Source organism: Xyrauchen texanus, chromosome 30 (genome assembly GCF_025860055.1).
Source record: "Xyrauchen texanus isolate HMW12.3.18 chromosome 30, RBS_HiC_50CHRs, whole genome shotgun sequence".
In the NCBI taxonomy this organism is placed as follows: Eukaryota; Metazoa; Chordata; class Actinopteri; order Cypriniformes; family Catostomidae; genus Xyrauchen; species Xyrauchen texanus.
Genome location: NC_068305.1, coordinates 37,285,898 through 37,311,245, shown reverse-complemented (window position 1 = coordinate 37,311,245; position 25,348 = coordinate 37,285,898). Strand labels below are relative to the sequence as shown.

General features: G+C 36.4%; 2 protein-coding genes across 2 annotated transcripts; one reads left to right on the top strand and one right to left on the bottom strand.

The window, feature by feature from the left end:
- The first annotated feature begins 284 nt into the window (after positions 1 to 284).
- Positions 285 to 17,692, top strand: lin9 (lin-9 DREAM MuvB core complex component). Its single transcript, XM_052098967.1, has 15 exons — positions 285 to 330; positions 2,104 to 2,136; positions 5,037 to 5,128; positions 6,129 to 6,233; positions 6,364 to 6,494; positions 6,682 to 6,807; positions 11,388 to 11,545; positions 11,778 to 11,911; positions 12,120 to 12,245; positions 12,359 to 12,460; positions 12,557 to 12,637; positions 12,730 to 12,855; positions 13,386 to 13,568; positions 13,717 to 13,814; positions 16,561 to 17,692. The coding sequence occupies exons 1-15, from the start codon at positions 300 to 302 to the stop codon at positions 16,664 to 16,666; spliced, it is 1,632 nt and encodes a 543-aa protein (XP_051954927.1). The 5' UTR covers positions 285 to 299; the 3' UTR covers positions 16,667 to 17,692.
- Positions 17,693 to 18,710: 1,018 nt separating this feature from the next.
- On the bottom strand, positions 18,711 to 21,433 carry LOC127624440 (homeobox protein Mix.2-like). The gene is made up of 3 exons (XM_052099261.1): positions 21,331 to 21,433; positions 21,017 to 21,225; positions 18,711 to 19,382 (listed from the first exon to the last, which is right to left on the bottom strand). The coding sequence occupies exons 1-3, from the start codon at positions 21,431 to 21,433 to the stop codon at positions 18,711 to 18,713; spliced, it is 984 nt and encodes a 327-aa protein (XP_051955221.1).
- Positions 21,434 to 25,348: the final 3,915 nt, after the last annotated feature.

The window sequence follows — 25,348 nt, the reverse complement described above, 5'->3', positions numbered from 1 at the left end:
AGTAATTCATTAAACTTAGTAAAGCATTACACCTAACCCTGATCCTTAGTGAATTGAAGTATACATTTTGTTCTAAAATCATTTAACAGTGATTGCAAACTTTTGAGCAGAAGTGTATGTATACCACAAACTATGGTTAAAAGAACTATAGTAAATTCTGATAATCTATGCCTATAATTGTTCATGAAACACGAAATATTTTATTTTAGTGTCTACTATGGAGTGTTTTGAACTGCCCTCTCCGTCCCACAATACACCGCGGTGCTCGGCCTTTGAAAAACCGGCGCGGCTAGTTCAAGATGGCGGAGCTCGAGCAGCTGTTAGACGAGAGTGAGTAATAAAACTAACTCTACACTAAACCCGATTGCTTTAACAAGTCGGGTATGCGTACCGTTTAACAGTGCCTCACGACACACATAATTCACAATACATTATAAGTGTTTCTAATTATTCTAAGTGCTATTAAAATAGACGCGAAGTTGTTAGCTGTGAGGCTAGCAAGCTAACAGTTAGCCTTCAGAGGCTACTACTATAAATACATTACTCATCTGAGGAGATTTTTCCTTTCAAAAACGTTTCTTTACCTAAAACTACCAGAAACAGTGGCGTAGTACTCGTAATACGGGTATGGTTAAACTTGCAGGCATTTATATGGTCGCTCGATGACAGCTGTTGGGTTTTTGTTGTTCTTGTCAGTGTCAGACTGTTTGTGTGGTAAAACACACTCTATATATTCATAAAACAACTTCCATATGTTTATAACACTTTCCATGTGATAAAATGCCTCATTATAATTCGGAGTGGATTCTATCTTCCTCTGTCAGAGATACCTGCTTTGTTTTAATTGCATTTGGAATTCTTTACCTGTACTGTTCATGTGTTTTTGCAGTTATTATTATGACTTTTAATATTTACAATAGTTGTATGAATGTAGTGTTTATTTATTGAACTATTAGAGTAGTGATACATTGATGCGTTGTAGTTTAATCAGTAGTATAAGCAGGTTATTGTTACTAAGAGATTGTTTGTGGTCTCTGAATGGATCACCATGGATAGTGATTTTAAGAATAATGTATAGTTCTAGTAATATAGCATTCAAAGGAACAGTAATGAGGCTCAATGAAGCCCTGTTGGCAGACAGGGTGCTATTTTAAAGATGCATACAACATCAATGACTTAATGCTGCTTAAATGAGATGCATAAGAAAATCAGAATTTATGGCAAACTCCACATACACTGACATTTGTATCAAAAACAAAATCTAGTTGTGCTGTGCTATGGCGTTTTCTAGAGATTGGTCTTTGAACAGTTCACCATTGTGTAGCATTTGTATCTCAGGCATTTTTGTCTTACTAATGGCATGCTATAAACTATACCTTATTCAAAGTAGTGCCAGCCATATACATTTTTAATTTTTTTTGCCGTGAATGAAAATAAGGCTGTGAGGGATAGACTTATGGTATCTTTAATGGCATGCAATGTAAAAAGCTGCATAAAGTTTTCAGTCTATTTACAATTTTGGAAAGATTTTTCTTTCAATGTTTTGTGCGCAGAACGATCCAAAAACACCTTAAACAACAGTAAAACCCATTGAAGAAGTCTAACCCTCACAGCCTCATTGTCATTTCCTGTCAAAAATGTATGGTCCATAAATTACATGGATTGATATCTGAAATACACAAATCTCCATAAAATGATTGTTTAATTCCTCGTCCGTCCAGTAATGTGGAACAATTGGAAAAAGCATGGAAATGTCATGGAAATTCATTGGTCTAAAGGGGTTGGATCTGTAAATATACCAAATAGTGAGACTTTCAGAAGTCCTGTTTGTCAGACTTCACATAAGAATTATGCTTAATATATTCTACACTTTCAATTGCTTTGTTGTATTAGACATAAATTGAGTAAAAAATGAACTTGTTGCCCAATTGTGATTTCTATTAATGACTTGTGAATTTGGGAAATTTATGCTTTAGAAACTGTATCAAACATTATTATGGGTCTCTCTATTATTTCATTTTAAGCTTGTAACCACATGTTGCATATGTACATTTTATGTTTAGAAAAAGTATCTTCAAGTTGTCTGTTTTCTTTTGTATTCAGGCTCTTCAGCTAAAGCCCTTGTTAGTTTACGAGGTAGGTGAATTTACTGTTTCTTATGATGAAACAAAATGTGCTGTTAAATGGGATTCTACATTTAGTTTTACATATACAGTGTGTGTGTGTGTGTATATATATATATATATGTATATATATATATATATATATATATATATATATATATATTAGGGCTGCACAATTTGGGGAAAATGTTATATTGCGATTATTGAGGCTAATATTGCGATATGCGATTGCGATATAATAAACAAATCGTATTATGAGTCAACTTGCTTGGTTATCAAGGAAAATGCACAAATAGATTACTGATAATGCTGAAATGTGTATTTTTCAACTCAAACATACAAACTAGCAACAAAAACCACTATAACCACTAAAATTATATTTTTACAAAATTAAATAATAACATCTTTGCATTAGAGCAAATTTGTTATTTTCTCAATATTACACCTAAATAAAATAGAACAATAAATAAGAACATACACATTTTCATGAAAATAAGATTGTCTAAACAAACAGGGACATTTAAGCAGGATGTAACATGTACTTTCTATAAACTCTTTTGAAAAGTAAACTGGATATAAAAGTGTTTTTCACTCAAACCACTAAAACGGTTGTTATTGTTGTTTTTTTTTGTTGTTGTTTTTGTTTTTTAAATGACCAACTGATATTTCCAAATCCTCTTTCTTAAAAGTTCTACTTATCGCGGATACCGCTTGTCCAGTGTGTGGATCATTTTCTGAAATCTCACTTTTCTACTTTTCTCTGTGCTGTTTCAGTTGTTGATATAAATTTGTCGTGTTGCCACGTGATGTAGCAACTTAAATTTTGCACAGTACCTCTCTCTGCTCAGTGTCGGTTATCTTAAAGCCAAAATATCACCATATAACCAGAGTTTTTCCTGGCTCAAAATGAGGCGGAGGTGGTACCATACTGATAAAAAAAAGTGACGTTAAAAATACGTAAACTTTGGCTTTGCATTAATACACTCCTAATGACCTGGCAACTGAATACTAGTGTTAATTTTGTCAGCTGTTTTTTTATTTTTTATTTAATCTTAGTCTTAATCCTGTGTCAAATGTCCTTTTTAGTTTTTATCATATTTAGTCAACCTTATCCTATTTCTATTTATTGTTTTTAGTTGTTTTGTTTGACAAAGTCTGGGCATTTTTTATGTAGTTTTAGTCAATGAAAACTGTTGACATTTTAGTCCTATTGATATTTTAGACACTGAACACTGTAAACATTTTAGCCATTAGAGTATTATTGATAAGCATTTGTCAATCTTGTTTATCCAAAACCAATATATATATATATATATAATTATTGTTGTAATTTTAGTGTTATTTTTCACACAAGATTGATCTTATCATGATGATCTTATAATGATGACGTTGCGAGCTGCAGACAGCGGGGGTGAGAGACGAGCGTCTCCTTGTTAGAGTGCGCATCAGCCTGTGGAACTTTAAATCTCTCCTGGTCACGACTCCCTCTCAGATTGGGTCTCTTCTGCGACTGGTTTAAGCTGCTCTGACCGCACCGAGAATGACAGTTTTGGAGTTTGTGCTTATTTACATGGCACGCTCCCTTATTATGTGAAGCTTAATTAAGGATGAAATAAAGCTATATCACCAATCTGTGTTTCTATCAGACACCCAAGCTGCAGCGCTCCTCTCGTCTCGCTGTGTCATCATTAGAGACTGGTCATCTATTTATTAGCTGTGTAGAAAATGGGCAAACAGCTCTCAAAGAGAATGGGCTGACACGTCCACACATGTACTTATTTAATATAATCTCAGAATTTTTCATATAATCGCACAGGCTGACATTGTGATAGTGATATGATTAATCGTGCAGCACTAATATATACACACACACACACACACACACACACACACACACACACTGGCGGCCAAAAGTCTGGAATAATGTACAGATTTAGCTGTTTTGGAAGGAAATTGGTACTTTAATTCACCAAAGTGGCATTCAACTGATCACAAAGTATAGTCAGGACATTACTGATGTTAAAAAACTGCACCATCACTGTTTGAAAAGTCATTTTTTATCAAATCTAGACAGACCCCATTTCCAGCAGCCATCACTCCTAACACCTTATCCTTGAGTAATCATGCTAAATTGCTAATTTGGTACTAGAAAATCACTTGCCATTATATCAAACACAGCTGAAGGCTATTTGGTTTGTTAAATGAATGATAATTGGAAAAGAGTGTTATGGATCTTAACCCCATTGAGTTTTTGTGGGATCAGCTAGACTGTAAGGTGCGTGAGAAGTGCCCGATGAGACAGACACACCTATGGCAAGTGCAACAGGAAGCGTGGGGTGAAATGTCACCTGAGTGTCTGGACAAACTGACAGCTAGAATGCCAAGGATCTGCAAAGCTGTGTCGATCAAAAAATCAGTGCCGATAGTTGCTTTTTGGAACTATCGTTATCGGCAATATTTGCAGATAGTTTATTCATAATTTTGTCATTTCAAAAAATATAATACAAGAATCCCCTGTGTGTTTCGGGCTTGTTTATAAAAAGTCCAGCTTAATGCACCAAATCTTAATTTTGTCTGGTTGTTTTGGGGGATTTTGGTTAAACAATAATTTGCATCTGGGACTTTATTAGTACCCTATGTCTGTGCCATAATATTGGAAAGAATGAGACTTCTTGACATTCTATAAATTGATTTTAAAAATGATTAAAATGATTCCTACCACCTTAGTTATCGGCAAAATCCACTATCAATCGACAAGAGAATTGAAATGATAGAATGTGTGGAATTTAATGTTCAATCTAGTACGCAGTTTTACTTTTGGTTGTTTTGGTATGTTGTCAAAGATTCATTACATTCCCATCCCATGAGCTGAATAATGGTTTACTTTTTTTAAATATATTTTGTGTTCTACAGAAGGAAGTTTGTCTAATACTCTAAATGAAAAGAACAATTTACCAAAATCTCAGACCACCAGGGGAAGGAGCAGTTACATTTCAATGGAAACGGTAAGTTGACCAAGTTCTTTGTATGTTTCATACTAGAGGTGTAAATCTTTACTGGCCTCATAGTTCAATTCGATCATAATTCAAAGGGTAACAATTAGATTATAAAACAATTCTCAATGCATCATGATGCATCTTGTCCTCCAATTTTTTTTTTTTAATCCGGAAACACAATCCGTATTAAATGGTATTAAATTTGTAACTTATTATGAATCAATCCCTAGCCTGTTACTAAAACCACAACTATCTGTTGCTGGTCCAAGATGGCTCCATGAGATATGTGTTTCTGTGAGAGTGCAGATGGCAGCTTTTCCTTTCTACACCACAGGTAATAGAAATGTGACACAAATAGCGGGTTGCTGCTTAAGAAATCAGTCAAACATCTCATAAGCACACTGTCCTGACGAGCGAGAGAAGTGTTTTGGCAACAGCCAAATAAATGGAGAGTGCAAGAGGAGAGAAAGACATTGGGAAGCACGAGACAATAAAATATTACAAAATAAAAACATCACCCACGTTTCATCATTATTTTCAACAGTTTTTTTCCCTTTCAGTGCAAATCAGTGCAATAATGGGCACGAGTTTCAAGTTGTTTGTTGAAGTGTTATCACAAATAAACTCCTGTTGCTATGTGCATGAGATTGTGAATTAATTTCGTGATTGTAGATTCAGTTGGGGGTGAATGGTTGTGTGGTTGATGCACACCATCTGTGAACAGTCATGTATTGTGCTTTTATGCAGCCGCAGTATAAATTGAACTCTGTATCGATTCTGAATTTTTGAGAATCTATTCAGAATTGTTGGAGAAGGAATCACGATTTTGTTCTCCCCCACCTATTTCATACTTCCCTTATTGTTCCACTGTAACTGCAATACCAGTTTTTCTTAACCATTGTAATATTTAAATAGGACAATAAAAATGTACATAGCTGATCACAATAGATGTTTTGCTTCCTTGTGTGTTTACCCTTCCTAAATGTCTCCTGTTTACTTTATCCTTCAGCCAACAAGGAGCTCAAAGAGGAGTCGACTTTCATGTGAGGATGAGGAGCGGCCAATCATCTCCAGATCCCCCAGGAGGAGCCAGAGGGTCACCACTGTGCCTCAGGTGAAACCGACATCCAGAAGGAAGGCCCCGCACCATCCTGTTTTTGATCAATGGGGAATGAATGAGCTTTTCACAGAAAGATTTTCATGAACTGTAAAATGTGAATGTTTGCTGCTGCTTTTTTTTGCAGAAACTCGCAAACGTCACAACACCAGATAAAAGGGCTTCACAGAAAATTGGACTAAGACTAAGAAATCTACTCAAACTGCCCAAGGCGCACAAATGGTGCATCTATGAATGGTTCTATTCAAATATCGACAGGTATGTTCTGCAGATTTTATACTAGCAGGAAGTGTGCGTTGGGTTCTTGTGCTTGTCCTTTATTATTGCCAATCATTTATAGTCATTGGAAAGTGAGAGTAGTGTCTTACCCATAAATAAGACCTGTTAAATACAGCCTTCGTGTAAAATATATTTTTGTACAATCTTCTTTTTTCATATTTCTTAGGCCTTTATTTGAAGGAGACAATGACTTCTGCCTGTGTCTGAAGGAGTCTTTTCCTAATCTAAAAACCAGGAAGTTGACCAGAGTGGAATGGGGAACAATCAGGAGACTTATGGGCAAACCTCGCAGGTAGAGGTTTTTGCAGATACCGATAATTAAAGCCCAAAACAAAGTACTGTGCAAAAGTCTTGGGCACATAAGATGCTTCACAAAAACATTTGACTTAAAATGGTTATTTATATTTTCAGTTTTAGTGTGTCAATAAGAAATTTACATTTTAGACTCCAAAACATTTATTTTGCAAATAGAATAGAAGAACATGGAGCCCTGCAACAGATGGCATGTGTCCCCATAGAGCCCACCCCCTAATTAGTGGGTCCACAAGGTGGCAACACTCACAGTTGAACCTTTGCTGTCAAGAATAAGTGCTAAAAGATGTAATCGCCTGTAAACATCAGGAGACAAAGGTGGAATAAACAACAGTGGATGCGCACATCAAGTGTGCATGTTTTAGGTCAGGAGATACCTGCATTTGTCTAGAGTCTGAAGGTATATATATATATATATATATATATATATGTCTAAATCTCATATCCATTATCTCATAGCAGGCATAGTGCGTATGCGCCAAACACATTTGTATGCACACACGGTCAAAGTATACTTTGAAATGCTAGCATTCAACTGTATGCAGATGCTAAGCATCAAACCGAAATATACTTTAGGCTTAAAGAGATAGTTCACCCAAAAATGAAAATGATCTAATTTACCCATCCTCATACCTATGTTCAAAGTTTTTAGAAGAATATCTCAGCTCTGTTGGTCCATACAATGCAAGTAAATGGTGATCAGACATTTGTTGCTCAAAAATCACAAAGGAAACATAAAAGTAATCCATATGACTCCAGTGTTTAAATTCATATTTATAAAGCAATATAATTGGTGTGGGTGAGAAACAGAAAAATAATTAAGTCCTTTTTTTTTTACTCTAAATCTCCACTTTAACTTTAACTTTCAGACGTGAAAGTGGAGATTTAATGTAAAAACAGTTATACAATTTGCATCTATTTCACACCCACACCTATTAAATCGCTTCTGAACAAACCCGTTCAAGGAACAAAAAATTGAAACTAATGGATTTTGTTTACAGAACATTTTAAATGCTGGTAACAGGTTATAACCGGTAATTTCGTTTCGATAATATTTTTAATGAAACCACAAGCCGTTTTTGGAACTACACCACTTCGTTGCCCAAAACAAATGAAACATGCTGTGATCCTGAAGGAAACTGCTGCATCACACATATCTTTGCCTAATTGTCCGTTGTGGATTTTGCATTCTGTGAATGAAGACCTTTTTAACAACCATATATAATTATTACATATACTGTACATGGCCAATCCAGGTACAAGGAAAACATTACTAGAGGTAAAAAGTACATATCTCAGTTGTTTACAAGTCTTAGCTGAATTATTGTTTGATATGCATTAATACAGATTTGATGCTGTCTGGTTTTGACTGAGAAGCAGATCTGTAATTAAAATTATTATTTAATAAATTAACTGTATGCTTGTCATGATTTCTATGATGTTAAATCCACTACACAAGATTCATTTTAATAGCTTATTTTAGCTTATTTTGGTGAGGCAAGTGGCTTATTTTGGGCTTGTTTTTCCAGACCAGGTTGCTTGTTTCTCTTGCGAGATCTGGCAACACTGCAATTGGTATTTCACCCACCCCTTAGCACAGAGTACTATCATTTTAAAAAGAAAGTTAAGGACCATTGTTTTACTTTGTTCTAACTGGTTACCATTTGGAAAGGAGGCTGTGGAACTTCTGAACCGGAACAAAATAATTTGGTTTTTGCTCAGGATGAACAAATGATAAACATGGTTTTTAGTCCCTGCTTCTGAAGATTTAAACACTGGAGTCTTATGGATTACTTTTATGTTTCCTTTATGTGATTTTTGTAGCTACAAAGGTCTGATCACCATTCACTTGCATTGCATGGACCTTCAGAGCTGAGATATTCTTCTAAAAATCTTTGTTTGTTTGGGTTTTAATGAAGAAAGACAGTCATGGACATCTGGGATGGCATAAGGGTGAGTAAATTATAAGAGAATTTTCACTTTTGGGTGAACTATCCTTTAAGGTTGCAAGCCCCTTGCACACCTCATGATATAAAATTGGGAGGAGACTTTAATCTATTGATGGACTCAATATATTCATAGTGAAGCAAAAGTGTGTAAGCCCCCTAGAGCAACATTGACATTTCACAGGACATGTACAAATCTTGGTCTTACAGATATTTTGAGACTTTTGAACCAATCTGGTAGGGACTATATCTTTTTTTCATCAGTCCATAAGATTTATTCTAGAATAGACTTTATTTTTATATAAGTCCCTCGTTTCATCTTTTGTTGATTGCATAATTGGGAACATCTTAGTCTCAGATCACGCCCTGGTGAGTTTAGAGGTGTTGCCACATACAGAGAAAAATAAATGATATAGTTGGTGCTTTAATGTATCCCTTTTGCAAAATCCTGAAGTCCAACAAATGATAAAGGCTGAAATCAATGTTTATATGGAGAGCAACTGGTCCTTAGTGTCCTCTGTGGGCATGGCTTGGGAGGCACTTAAGGCGGTTCTTAGGAGTCGTATCATACAGTATGCATCATTCATCAAAAAATCCAAAGCACGAGAACTCATGGAATTGGAAGGGAATATTAAAAGTGAAGAGGCAGAGCTGAAGCGATTGAAATTATAGATATAATATTATATTAGTTTTGACTATTCAGGGCAAGATAGTCATACTTTGAGTCAGGGACAAAGCAAGGAAGCTTTTGGCTAGATATATAAAGCAGAGAGTCTTTTTCTACAATTCCCTCAGTGAAATATGCTGGTGGTGAAATATTTACCATTGATCTTAATAATGCTACGTGTTTGGGAATATTTTAGCATAGCAAAGTCCTTCGTTTGGAATGGTAAGAGTCCCAGATTACATTTCAATAAGTTACATAGGCCGATTGACAAAGGTGGGCTAGGCCTACCCAAGATTTTGTTTTATTATTATGCATTTGGTCTCAAACATTTGGCTCATTGGTCACTTCCACATGAGAGCACCCTCCCTGGTTTTGTATTGAACAGTATGTTCCTATTTTGCCATTGCAAAGCCTTTCTATCAAAATAACTGGAGTAGTTAAGTTACACCCCATCATCTTGCATTTGCATATGGTATGGACAAAAGCATCCAGAGTGTTTAGCATTGCTGATTTAGGGACATATAGCATGATTGCAAGTGTGATATTGCTTATATACAACAGTTCAATGAACAAGTAAATTTAAAAAAATTAGGAAAAACTGAGTATGGTCATAAAAAACGAATTTGTGCATAGACCTACTTTCTTACACGATGGATCAGAATCACTATTGCTGGTTCAAAACAAATGATGCAAATTTTTAGGTTTTATATTTGGCTTATACTATATAATTTATAAAAGGTTAAAAGCAGCCTAATAATTTTCTGTTTAGGCCCATAAATATATAAAAACTTTATAAGTAATTATAAAGTTACTAATTTTATCCAAAGAATTCATAAAAATTCTATTTAATAGAGGCATCAGTATCGATATCGGCTATATTGGCCTAAAAGAAAATAAGTGGTATCACCCATCCCCACTTCACGTCACCTAACTGGCTCATATTACACACAAAAATGAGCTTTTGCCACTGCCTGCTGGCTAACATATGTAATGTAAAAAAAAAAAAAAAAGACAAACACATATGCACTGCTCTTACACATTTAGAAAGGCATGAACACAAGCGGCGTGATACACTCAGTGAAGCGTCGGAGTGCTGATGGTGTCAGACCATCAGTGCTCATGAAACGTCTCTCGTCCAACCAGATTCGAGGACCGGAACTCACTGTTGTGTGTGTGTGTGTGTACACACACACACACACACACACACACACACACACACACACACATACATAGGGTTGGGGAGTAACGAAATACAAGTGAGGGGATTATGTATTTAAAATACAAAATATAAGTAACTGTATTCCACTACAGTTACAATTTAAATCATTGGTAATTATAATTACAGTTACATTCAAAACATATTTAAAATACTTTGCATTTTATTGTCATTTATTTAATATTTAGTCCTTTCAGACTAAAAAATGTATAAATATAAATGATGCGATCTAAAGTGCATTTGAACGGCGGTGAAACACTTTCTTATGATGTGTTACATTCATACAGCAGACAGAGAAGTTTGAAGTAAGTTTGGAGCAGAAGAAGTAGATATTTAGGTTTTTCAGAGAATATATCTTGTCTTACTGTACTGGCAGAGTTTTTATAGTCAAAAAAAGGGAAAAAAAAAATTTACAAGTGCTGAAGAAGTAATCCAAAGTATTTAGAATACGTTACTGACCTTGAGTAATCTAATGGACTACGTTACAAATGACATTTTACAGCATGTATTCTGTAATCTGTAGTGGAATATATTTGAAAAGTAACCCTCCCAACCCTGTATGCATGTATGTATAATATATACACACACACACACACACACACACACACCAATGTACTGTGTGCATCTAGATTACATCTAATAACAGTGTCAGATTACGTATATCTTGGATTCGAATGTGTACTTGTTTCTCTGTGTTCTGTGGTGTTTAACATTACGATTTTATTTATCAGATGCTCCTCAGCGTTCTTCTCTGAAGAGCGAATGGCTCTGAAACAGAAGAGGCAGAAGATGCGTCTCCTGCAGCAGAGGAAAATCACAGATATGTCTCTATGCAAAGACCTGCCAGATGAGATTCCTTTGCCCTTGGTTATTGGGACTAAAGTTACAGGTGAGGATCAGATAATACACGTCTGCTATCACAAGACGAGATAGTTGATGTGTAAAGTACAGCTTTTGTCTGTCTTCAAAGTTTTTGATTCAAAGCTACTAAGGTTTCTCCTCTGCACTCATTTTACTATATAAATAGAAGATATCAAATGTATCGGATATTATCTCTTTGCCAAAGGAAACATCTAATTTTAATGAAAATAATAATTTTATTATTTTGCTTTCAAATGCAGCTCGTCTTAGGGGTGTCCATGATGGGCTGTTTACTGGTCAGATTGATGCAGTGGATACCAGTGCGGCAACGTATCGGGTCACATTTGACAGAAATGGGCTCGGCACACATACAGTTCCTGACTATGAAGTGCTTGTAAGATCGCTTCTGCTTTCTTACATAACATTAATGCTTTGCACAAGATAATGTATTTATTTTGCCTAGTAGTAATACTGGCAAGTTATTAATCAGGAAATCATGTGTTTTCATTAAATGATTAGGTCTTGTCCGTTTACAACAATCATTACCATGTCTTTTCATTTCAATGCCCAATCACTAAAACTCTCCAATGCTTTTCTTCCAGAGTAACGAACCTCATGAGACAATGCCCATATCTGCTTTTGCTCAGAAACAGCGGCCACCTCGTTTCCAGAACTTTTTGACTCCACCACGTGGGTCTTATCCAGCCTCAACACAGTCCATCTTAATGGTAGCGAAAGACTGTCGAAAATGTGTACCATAATTAACAGATACATGTACAATTATAATTCCATCACAATGTAAAGGAAAAATAATCATAACATCTCTCTGCTCTGTCCTCAGAACAGTGATCCTCTGTTCAGTCAGTCCCCATGGAAAAGTAAACTGACAGGAACAGATGGAGAGACACTGGGTGGATTTCCTGTCAAGTTTCTTGTACAAGTGGTGAGATTTCTGTACTCTTGTGGTGTGTGTTTACCAGGAATTGCTGTATGTTTTCATAGGATTATTGATGATGTTTTGTTGCATCCTCCCCAATAGACTCGCCTGTCCAAAATCCTCATGATTAAAAAAGAACATATAAAACTTTTGAAAGAGATGAACACAGAAGCTGAAAAATTGGTAAGATCTCTTTGTCAAAAGGGCGCAGTCTTTTTTAATATTGGTCAGTCATCCACCAATCGGACCTGAGTGTCTTTGTTATTCTTCTGCAGAAGTCGTACTCCATGCCGATCGGTCTGGACTTGCAGAAGAGATATGCCACAACAGTGCTGGATCTGGAACAGCTTAATAAAGACCTCAACAAAGTCCTGCTTGAAGTCCAGCAGTTTTGCTATGAGGTATGTGTCATTTCCACCACTTTCATACAAAAATTCTTTAAATTCTTCTAAAACAAATTTAACGTCATTATGTTCCATACCCGTTTTACTTTCTATCTTCCATGGAACATAAAAGGTGATCAGTCAGCATTTACGTTCAATGTATATTTTTCCATACAATGAAAGTGAAAATTCACATTTACCTTTGCACGTTGGAATTCCACGTGCGGAATACAGTCATCTCAATGGGAATCTGCACAATCATGAATTTTGCACATTTGACTTCCAGTGGCGAAGACTTTCCCCTCACAAATTTCAAGTTTGGTGAACTTTGACAAGCAAATTCGCAAATTCTTGTCGACCAATAGGAAGTTGCTTGGTTTGGCAGTGACCTCCGTGTGGGCGGTGCTTTGCACATTGTTACACTGAGTATTTGCCGCTGAAAGGGATATCACAATACAGTATGTGCTCAAATACTGTCTGTGTAGCGTTCTGATTATTGAAAGTTTTTTTTGCTGTTTCTTCAATCTTCCATGATGTTCTTTGCACAGCTGGCCCCAGATCAGGGCATGCAGCCTGCAGATCAGCCCAGCGAGCTGCGAAGGCGTTGTGAAGAAGAATCGCAGGATGTTGTGCGGCAAATTAACGCAATGCCTGATGGAGAACAGCGTGTCCAGAGCCCTGACCTAACCCAGCTCGTCTCCCGTCTCACAGCCCTCCTGCTTCAGATCAGGGTACCAGACTAAAGCGAAACAAATTTACAGCTAACAACCAAAACTAACAACAAAAATGATATTATTTGACATATTCCGGTAATTTGAGTTGCTCAGCTTGTCAGACGAATAGATTCCTGATCATATTTCTCATTCTTATTTGGTGCAGTGTTTGGCCGAAGGGGGTGACTTGAACTCATTTGAATTCAAATCGCTCACAGACTCTCTGAATGACATAAAGGTTTCGATAGATGACTCTAACCTCAGGTAATACATCAATTTACTTCTATTTAATTTCTATTATTTTTCCTTTATCTGTTTAACTTCTATGTTCACTTCAATTAATATTATTAGGCTTTTATTTAATTTTGTGAATGTTCCAATTGACCCCTTGCTAAGCCTCGCCTTAACATTACTGACCAATCCTATTTTAGCAGCTGTTAGTGTCTGCTATATTTGATAAGCTTTTACAGTTTTCGCACGCAAGTCCTGTATGTTTATTTGGTTTTAAGTAGAATTTACAAAAATACTGTAAAACATTGTTGCAATGCTGAGCACATGACTAAACTATGTCTCAGCCTTGATTGCCAACTAAATACAACACATAACATAAGCATGGTTACAAGTTCAATTAATGATTTATGTCATATTAGAGGTAGTAGAAACCTAGTTCATATTACCATAGTATGTTGTATAAACGTTAGAAACAATTCTGTTCACCTACACTAATGTTAACAGTTGTAATCACTTTCATAATCGCTATCAAGTGAGGCTTTTTTCTTTTCAATTCACTTTTTGATTCCTTTAACCCTCCTATTACTTCCGCTCATTTTGTACCAGAATAGATTTTTCCGATTTAATAAAAACTGTTTCCTTAGGGGGCCTGGGTAGCTCAGCGAGTATTGGCGCTGACTACCACACCTGGATTCGCAAGTTCAAATCCAGGGTGTGCTGATTGACTCCAGCCAGGTCTCCTAAGCAACCAAATTGACCCGGTTGCTAGGGAGGTTAGAGTCACACGGGGTATCCTCCTCATTGTAACGATTAGTGGTTCTCGCGGTTAACGCAAGCCTCCACATATGGAGTCTCCGCAGTGTCATGCACAACGAGTCACGTGATAAGATGCACGGATTGACGGTCTCTGAAGCGGAGGCAACTGAGATAACACCTCCGCCATCCGGATTGAGTTGAATAACCGCACCACCACGAGCACCTACTAAAGTAGTTTCACATGAAGTCTTTGCTCCCACTTGATATCTGAATGCAAACAAAAAAAAAAAATTGACGTGATTCCATAGGTCTAAGTGCTCATAGAAAAAGCAACACCTTTTACATTTGTGGTCCAAATTGACCAGTCATAGGAAATGAATGGGAAAGACCATAATGCAGAGCCATTTTTTTGGAGGATTTGTGAAATACAATCTATAAATTAGCCACAATGCATAAATGTTGACTCTTTAAAACATTTAAAGTGCAAAACATACACACACATGAAGTGTTGAGACTATAACAGAGCATTTTTTCTGAGATTTGTCTAAAATCTATAAATTTATCTTTTAATTAGCCACAATGCAAAACACTCACGCAGAAATGAAGGGGCGAGACCCACACTGCAAAACTTGCTCGCACAAATACGTGCGGAAATAAATGGGTAAGACTAAAACTGGCAGAAGGCAGAACACACAACCCAACACACACACACACACAGCCAGAAAAGAGAATGCAGAACACGCACATATACGTGCACACACACACACACAAAAAAAGATCAAAGAACAAATTCTGAGTCTGACCCCAAGGTAAGAAAAATTACATTTTCAATAGTGGGAATGTTTACGCTTTGGTGCAGGACCTCATCTTTTCAAACTGATAAATTTACATGTAAATAAGATCCAAATAGCATAAAATCCTACATAAAGTGCATAATTGTATTGGTATTACTCACAAGAAGAACAAAATGTTATAATTTTAATCTTCCAAAAAATAAGTTTCACCTTTTTATCGTTCTGGTCATTTTTGACCTGTAAAAGTACAAGGTTGGGCCTTTTTTTGAAAGTATTAGGAGGGTTAAAGAATAAAGACAGATACAAGATGCTTTTCAAAAGCACACTTCATTCTAGCCAGCATAAGAATAATATTTATACAATTTTTACCACTTTGAGAATGCTTTACTAAAAATTATGTTGTTTTTGGAAATCCCAAGTTCATTCCTATGGGAGGTTCTCTAAAGCTTGTCTGAGACCAGAGGTTGCACTAGAAAAAATATTTATCTGTCATTTTTCAGTCATGGTCTCTTTTTTTATCCGTCAGACTTGTTTTAATTCTATAAATACTGAGGCTACATTCAGGGGTGTTGCATCCATTATCATGACATATGCTGTACAGTACATGCCATATTTAATAGATTTTGAAATAGGAGTTCTAGGGTTAAATTCTGCCTGTCAATCAACCACCATAAAACACGATTTTTCAACTTCGCCAGTAACGTATGGCTTGACAAGGAAATAACTCTCTGGTTGGAAAATCTGATTCTCCATTGTTCTCCAAATAACTGAGAATTCTGCTCTAAATATCATGTTTGCACTAAGATTAAGTGCAAGTATAAATGGCAAGTAGATTTTTCTGCGCTTTTATTCTTTTTGCGTTTTATTATCATGCAGTAACATACATACTCTAATGATTTATGTATGCGGTCATGAAATCAGATTCACTCTGCTCAAAATCCCAAAAGAGATGCATATACAACGCATCATAATACCAGGCAATAAACGGGCAGGAGACCCACACGGGAGTGAGTGTGTGAAATCAAAACTGACGCACTGGGTTTAAGTGGTTTTGACAGAAAGCATATGAAATCATCCATCAGTTTCAAAATCTGTAAATGACAAAGAATTTTCAGATAACGCAACCCCTGTCTGAGCCACCAATTGTAACCAAGTTTGGCAAAGGGTCAATTTGTGCATTTTGCTTTAAGACATCCTCTCCTATTAAAGTAATCATCTGTCTTCTATAGCTGTTTTCAGGATAACGTGGAGATCCATGTAGCACACATACAGAGCGGGCTAAGCCAGCTGGGTAACCTCTATGCTTTCTCTGCCAACAACACCAACAGAACGTGACTGAAATTAAACGTACACCCCAGACTCCAATCTCAAACACAGCAGCTCACCTCTTCAGCCCACTGTTTGTTCTTCTTGTTTGATCTGTTCAACATGTAATGAAGAGGTCAGAATGTGTGTTCAGTGACTATCAGTTCAAATTCCATGCCTAAAGGCACCAAAGTGTCTTTGGTGAAGATGTTCAACTAGCTAGCACGTGTGCTACAAAAAAGTGAGGCAAACAAGTTTGTGTGTTCTGAAGATGTAATGGTTTGATTGTCATTTCAGTTGTCTCTCTCAACTTATATTTAAGGTTCCCTTGTTTTTATTGCTGGTTTCCAACTGGGGTGTATGCCAAATGACACTCCTCATTGGTGCAATTTCTATTTGTTTGTTTGTAACAGTGTTTTGCATTATATTTTATTCTTTCTCTCTGAACTTTTATCTCAAAGTGCTTAAAGGGATATTTCACCCAAAAATAAAAATTGTCATTTGCTCACTCTCATGTTCCTAACCCATATGACTTTTTCCATCCATGGAACACAAACTATATTTGGCAAAATGTTAGTCTCAGTCACCATTCACTTTCATGGCATCTTTTTTTATATGATAGAAGTGAATGGTGACTAAAGCTAACATTCTGCCTAAAAAGCTTTTATTCCCCTTTGAACAAATAAAGTCGTACAGGTTTGGGAAAATGTGGAAGTGAGAATGAATTTTTTTTTTGTTGAACTTTCCCTTTAATTTTGAGTATCACAAGAGAGGATTCACTGTTCGGTTTTAAATTTGTTCTGTCAGTTTTAAATATGTATATTGTAGATAATTGTACAGTTCACTCAAAATATATCAATAAATCGATCATATATAGGGTAATGTGGACATTTTTGGACTTGCAGATTTAGGTATTTTTGTAAAGCAGTCAATCTGTTTATACAAGTCCTAAAATAGACAGCTGTGTGCACTAAAACACAGTCCTAAATCTTGTCCTTAGATTAATATTTTACATTTGTTAGTTTTCTGGGGTGTTTTTTAACCTGTAAGGGTATGCATGATACAAAACATTGTAAATAAATTGTTGATTTCTATTATTCATAAAAGGCTCATAGTCTGTATTTTGATGTTTAATAGGTGTCTTTATTAAGGACATAGCGTATTAAAGGGGAGATAAATAACGTTCTAAAGACATTTTGTGGGAATCCCACTGACATATAAAATATATGAAATATACAATAAATAACTTGTGAAAGGTTTGAAATCCTTCGGCTCACATATAATAGTGAGTATCTATGAGTGAGCCAGTTATATATATAAAAAATATTAGGGCTGTCGATTTAACGCATTAAAAAAAATTAACACAATCGCAATGGCCCTGTACAAGGAAGATTCCTGAGAAATGCAAGCTTGTAATACCACCGGTTTACTCCAGAGGGCAGTAAGGGAAACTTCAGCTTTGTGGCAACACGCAGTTTATACAGTGAAGAAAACAACCTTCAGCAGCAGAACAAAAACGTGTTACGTTCTTACGTTCAAAACACATCTAAAGATCCCTTAAGTTCGGATTTGCGCTCCAAGTATTAAACTATATTTAACTTTACACAGTGACCTAAAATGTTATGTTAATGATGCAACACACCCGAGACACTACACAAGCAGGTCTGACGCAGGTGTAAATTGACGGGCTCTTAAACAAGCCCTCGTAATAAATCTCCAACTGATTGACAAATTCACTTGTGTAATGGATTGCTGTGTATATATAATATGGTAGTAAACGATACATTGTATTCTAAATCCACTTTTTGTATCGTCTTATCAATTATTAACTCTTCTGCCACAAGAATGTAATGCATTTTAGTTATCTGAAAATATATATATATATATATAATTGTTAAATATTTAAAGATAACTAGGTATCATTATTTCATCATTATATATTGAATTATTGTTATACGAGGGGCTTTCTCAGCAAATATTTGTATATGCGATTAATTAATCTGGACACAGTGTAATTAATGCGATTAAAATTTGAAAATCGATTGACAGCCCTAAAATAAAATTAATTAAATAGCTAAATAAATCTATTAAAACTAAACATGGCCTCTCTTTCCCAGTCCGAGTCAGAATCTGAAAAATCTACAGCTTCGTTTGCTCTAATAGGAGAGAAAGTGCCAAAAGTCGTCGGCTGGACATTCACTTGCATGGTTTGGACAGAACAGGTGATGTGTTTGGGTGATGACGATGATATAATGAAGTTATTCTGTGATGGTAGAGGTGGAATGACAACCTTCATCTCTGGTCCGATGGTCCTGTTCGGAGGGAAATTGTCATATTCTACCAAAAATTGTTTCATTGTCGATTTTGCATGGCTTGTACCCATAATCCGTTCATAAGCTTTTGGATACTGCGGTGCGTAATTGCATGGAACCACAACACTCAGGTGATCCGTTTTGACCTGGTTCTCATCTGCTGTGCTGAACATGCACGGAATCATGGTTGGGACATGCAGGTCACCTTTCATGATGCAGCCCTTCTCGGTGGCAGAGCTGGTCAGATGTTGACTGAAGTTATCCCTTGTGGCAAACTTGGGCATCCTTTGCATCTCCATGCCGGTGTGGTTCTTATGGGTTGTAAACTGGTTCATTATGGAAGTGTTGGAGGTCAGGATATTTTCATTGGTCTTAGCTGGAACGGGAATGCCCACCTGGCGCCGGGACTTGGCTCTTCGATTCTGGAACCACACCTGCATAGAAGATGGACACATTAATTTATGTACCTGATGCAATTCAAATATGTTATCTCCAACCCCCGTAAGAAAAGATCCAGCTAAAATCAGCCTAAGCTGCCCAGGGCTGTGTTTTCCAAAAGCATTGTAAGCCAAGTAGATTGTAGAAACCATTGGCACCACTGGTCTCTACGATAAACTTAAGCTTGCAGTGCTTTTAGGAAACCCAGCCCTGGTCAGTTGGCTGGTTTAAGAGGGTTCTTGACACTTTTTAGTCAGGCTGGGAGACCAGCTTAAACCAGGTTAGGTTGGTTTTGGCTGTTGTCTTCAGCTGGACCATCTCCAGTGTTAGGGGTAGACCTTATTCACGCGAGCGCCATCTTTGATTTTTAACAGGAACGACAACGAGTATGTGAGGGATACACTTACCGTCTCTTCAATGGCACGAACGGTAAAGCTCCAAGATAACATCTGATTTTCCACAACTCATGTTGTCTGGAGTTCTTTGTATACTGAATGTTCTTGGACAGATATTTTATCAATGTATTGTCCGCAGAACGATCCAAAAACACTGTAAAACGCAGTTCAGCTAAGTTTATCCCTCACAGCCTCGTCATTCCCATTAAAAATCAAAGATGGCGCTAGCGTGAATAACATATATTTTATCCACCTAGCAAAACAGTTCAAAAGTAATATAGTCACAATGAATAATTACGCAATAAAAGGTACGAGAGGTTGTGATATATAATAAATAGTAATGCCCATCATCCTTGACTATATTCACAATTTGGCACAGCCTCAAGTGTTTTCTTGCTTTTATAAAACTTCTAGCATGTAATAAAAATATTAAGGACACACATTTTTAAATGTAAAATATTCAAATGCCATCCACTAGAAGATATAAAATGTTGGTATGAAACAAAAATAATGCTAAACTAGTAGCTCTGTGTAGAGTTCATAGCAGTGCTTTATGGTGAATTAAGCATGGCTATTAAAGGGATAGTTCACCCAAAAATGAAAATTCTCATGATATTCTCTCCCTTATGCCATCCTAGATGTGTGCCATTCTTTCTTCCACTGAACACAAACTAAGAATGTTTAGGAAAATATCTCCACTCTGTAGATACATATAATGCATTTGAATGGTGGCCAGAACTTTAAAGCTCCAAAAAGAAATGATCCTCGCTGCCCAGGTAGGTGGTGAATGTGAATCAAAAGAACGTGAAAGTGGAGATTTATAGTAAAAAATAAATAAAAAAGGACTTCAATATGAATCTGGTTCTTACTCACACCTACATGTTGCTTCTGAAGACGTGGATTAAACCACTGGAGTCCTATGGAATACTTTTATGCTCCCTTTATGTGCCTTTTGGAGCTTCAAAGTTCTGGCCACCATTCAATTGCATTGTATGGATCTACAGAGCTGAGATATTCTCCTAAAAATCTTTGTGTTCGGCAGAAGATAGAAAGTCATACACATCTGGCATGAGGGGAATTATGATGGGATAATTTACATTTTTGGGTGAACTATTCCTTTAACCATTCAGCATCCATGATCGGAACTATATGTTTTAGAAGTAGGTCTACATAACTTTTTTTTTTATTAGCACAAGGTTACTAAAGTCTTTGGAGTGAAACATCTGAATTCTCACCTGAATTCTTGACTCTGGCAAGCCGGTCAGCGCTTCAAGTTTCTCTCTTAAGTAAATATCAGGGTATCTGGTGTCCAGGTAAACTTTCTCCAGGACGTCTATCTGCTGTTGCGTGAAGTTGGTGCGCTTTCTGCGGTGCGTAAAAAAGGCCATGCTGTCCGCCCTGGAGGCCACTGGATGTGCGCCGCTGGGGAACTTTGTGCTAAAATCTGAGGAAAAAAGAGTTGAAATAGCCGTGAGTTTGTTGCGTTTGATTTATTGACAACTTTCAGATGCAAAACTAAGAAACAGCCCTGCGCAATTGCGCCATAAACACCAACCTGTCATTTGCGTCATAGCCCTTTCCAAATCCGTGGATGCATGCATCTGAAATGGGTTTAAGTGTCCAGTTCCGAGGTTTCCATGCACGACTGCCATGGTGTGACCTACTCCTACAGGTGTTGAACCACGAATGATTTGACTTGCCTTCGAATGGCATTATATAGCCAGCCTCCCAGTCTTCGATCAAAGTGAGTGGAGAGGTGTCAATTTGCACCGGCTGGCACTGGAGTTGTACGGAGCACGACGAGTGCAGATCTGTCAGGTAGGGCGCAGGTGTGAATGTTTGGCATTCGCGAGCCATTTGCATCTATGAAAGGTGCGTGTGTGCGTTTAATGGGATCTCCACCCGAATACACATGACTTGAAAAAACATATAGGCTACGTGTATTGTTGGGATGAGATGTTTTCCTTGCATCCTGGAGAACATCCTCAGGTCACTTCCTCCAGACTGCTCTTTTGTGAACAATGTTAAATCTAATCCTTGCAAAATGCATCAGAAGTTTTAATTATATTATTGCGTTAAAAAAATTGTCCCCATAAACAGTGTTTTAAATGATGTGTCAATTCTTTCATATAGGTTCCTCTTCATATACATTTGGCTCAGTGGATTCAGTTTTATCACCTGGTGACAATCTGTGTTAATTAATTTTAGGACAGACTGATCAGACCCAGTTAAGACTTAACTGACTGGGTTTTCTTGACACATAGACAGGAGGTTTTTCACAGTAAAGTCTACAGAATGCAAAATTTGATTTGGGTCTGCATATTAATTGCTTATGTGCATGTTTATTCTTTTTTTTTTTTTTTTTTTGCATGTTTATTTTTATATTGTGTCCTTTACTCTGTCTGTAATTTGTTGGATGTAACAGTGTTAAAAATATTTTATCATGGCTGTAGTAGACATGGGGCAATTTTAAATTAAAAAAAAGTTACATTTGTATTACGGAAATTAAATATTGAATCTTTTTTGAAGGACATTATTTTACAGTTATATTATTACTTTAAAATGTGCTATTATCTGCTATACAAAGTGTTACTACCCCGAGCACTGTTAAAGGGATAGTTCACCCAAAAATGAAAATTCTCATATCGTTTACCCCCATGATGTGTATGACTTTCTTTCTTCTGCAGAACACAAACAATGATTTTTAAAAGAATATCTCAGCTCTGTTGGTCCATTCAATGCAAGTGAATGATGACCAGAACTTTGAAGCTTTAAAAAAACAAAAGTAATCCACACAACTCTAGTGGGTAAATCAATGTCTTCAGAAGCAATATGATGGGTGTAGGTAAGAAACAGATATTTTAGTCCTTTTTTTACTATAAACGTCCACTTTCACTTCCACATTCTTCATGCATCAAGCCATTCATATCTAAGATGTAATTGAATGGTGACCAGAACTCAGATTTTACAAAAAGTACATAAAGGCAACATAAAAGTAATCCATAAGTCTCCAGAGTTTAAATCCACGTCTTCAGAAGTGATATGACAGGTGTGGGTGAGAAACAGATCAATATTTAAGTCCTTTTTTTACTGTAAATCTACACTTTCACTTTCAGCCACCTATGGTCAAAGGTGAAAATTTTAAGTAAAAAAAATGTACTTAAAACTATTGACCTGTTTCTCACCCACTTCTGAAGAAATGATTTAAACACTGGAGTCATATGGGTTACTTTCATGCTGTCTTTGTCATTTTTGGACCTTCTGGGTTGTGATCACCATTCAATTGTATTGTGAGGACCCACAGAGCTTAAATATTCTTCTAAAATCTTAATGTGTGTTCTGTAGGAAAAAAAAGAAGTAATTCACATCTGGAATGACATAGGGTGAGTAAATGATGAGAGACTTAAAAAGAGAGATAAATCAAATTTTTTTTGCAGTTGTCCCAGTCTGTCCTTGTATGTGACTGATGACAAACCAAACTATAGAAAACACTCAAATGACTTGTTCCAGAACATTTGCCTTAATACTAATGTAGGCACTCCCTTAATCCCTATAGCTTTGATATTTGTCTCGTTTTAAGTACATCCACTAACAAACATTTTATACTTCAATCAGATCCAAGGCCACAATGCTTTACTCACCTATTCACAGATATAGCCATCTTTAAACATCAAACATAAGATCAAGTCTTTTGATGCAACTACAGTAGCTAATGAGCAGCCATTAACACACTGATTGCCATCTTTGATAGACAAAGCATTGCCACCTTGAAAATATCTCCATAGTCAGAGGGATTAGAGAGGGACATTTTCCCCTTAATGTCACAGGCTTGTTGACATAATTTGTCTAGACATTTGTCTAGAGTTTTTCCTCCTTTTTATTTAAATAAACTGTTGAACGTAAGTGTGGTTGAAAAAAAAACAAATAAATATGTAGGTTCATCGGTTACATAATTAGTTTTTATAATAAAATAACGATTTTACTCTCTGAATCGTTTGCCATTGCAAATCCAACAAATAATTATTTTTGCAATATCCCCTCCACAGGATAATGTTCACTCTATTCATAGGTGAATTATGGACTGGGCCAATGGGGCCAGTGCCCAAGGGCCCTTGACTATCCAGGGACCAGGAGGGCTCTGGTATACAAGATCTCACAGCCCATCTACTTTGAAAATAAATATTTAATATAAGCTTGAATATGTGGGCTCACAGCTTTTACAAGGCCCCTCAATAGGCCCCTGTGACTCAAGAGGGCCCTCAGTCCTCTTATAGAACCCTAATTTCTAATGATATTTTCTGAACCACTCTTTAACCCCATAATGCCACTTGTAGAGCCTCTACATCATCAACATGATTAACCCTTAGGTGAAATACCTGTTGTATGCAGTGTACTAGATGTTTACATGCTATTCTCGAAGTAGAAGACATAGTAAATACATTTTCCAAAATGCCTACCTTTACATTGTGATGCACTGATTTGGTGAAGAATGATTAATACTATTTTCACTGATAGTTCAAAATGAGTTCATTGAATTGAAGCAACGTGTGCTCACTTAAAATGTCATTCGTTTATAGCCAAATCATGGTGAAAATGTATCAAATATGATACAACAGGCTTTTGAGGTATATCTCTCAATCACCATTTCATTCATGTCCACCACAATAAAAAAAAAAAAAAAAAAAAAAAACTTAATACTGATATATAATTTTTATATATATATATTTGAAGTATTTGTTCATATGCAGCTTGCTCTGTCATTAAATAGATCTAGTTGTTTTTATACATATCCTTGTTTGTGATCTTACTATAAAAAATAAAAAAAATTTACAATGTAACTTTTCAAACAGCAATATATTGTGTATAAAAACATATTAAAAAAAATTGCATATGAGGTGCTCAATTGTAAAGTCATACATTTCTATAGAGCTTTTGATTTTGTGTGGTACAAAAGTACAGATTTAACTAGATCTGTCGAGACAAAATGTTACCCTATTGACTTGTCTTAAAGTTTTAAATGGGGTATAGGGATGATCACTTCTGAATGGAACACTGATGAGTTAGAAAAGGGATGGCAGAATGAGCTAGAACTGCCTGAACTCTTTGAAGTTTCACCAAACCCATGCATAGGTCATTTCATTTATTATCCCCAATTTTGGAATGCCCAATTCCAGCTAATTACTAGGTCCTCGTGGTGGCATGGTTAATCAATACGGGTGGTGGACGACAAGTTTCTGTTGCCTCCGCTTCAGACAGTCAAGCCACACATCTGATCACGTGGCTCACTGTGCATGACGACACAGAGGCACAACAATAGTAGTGTCTCTTTAAGAACAGTGGCTGTTCAGTGGTTTCTTGTCCATATCTGTGTTTGAATTTAATCTGACTGTAAATAGGCATTTAAACAATTAAATGAAAATGATTGCGTAGATCTCCGCTACATAAGAATCTAAAAGATCATTGGCTGGGATGCCCCAAATGAAAATTGGCCCCAGCACCTTGCTAGTTATTATCTGCCCAAGTCATATTTTAATAGTAGGGAAAACAAATTCCTAGCATGTGCAGTC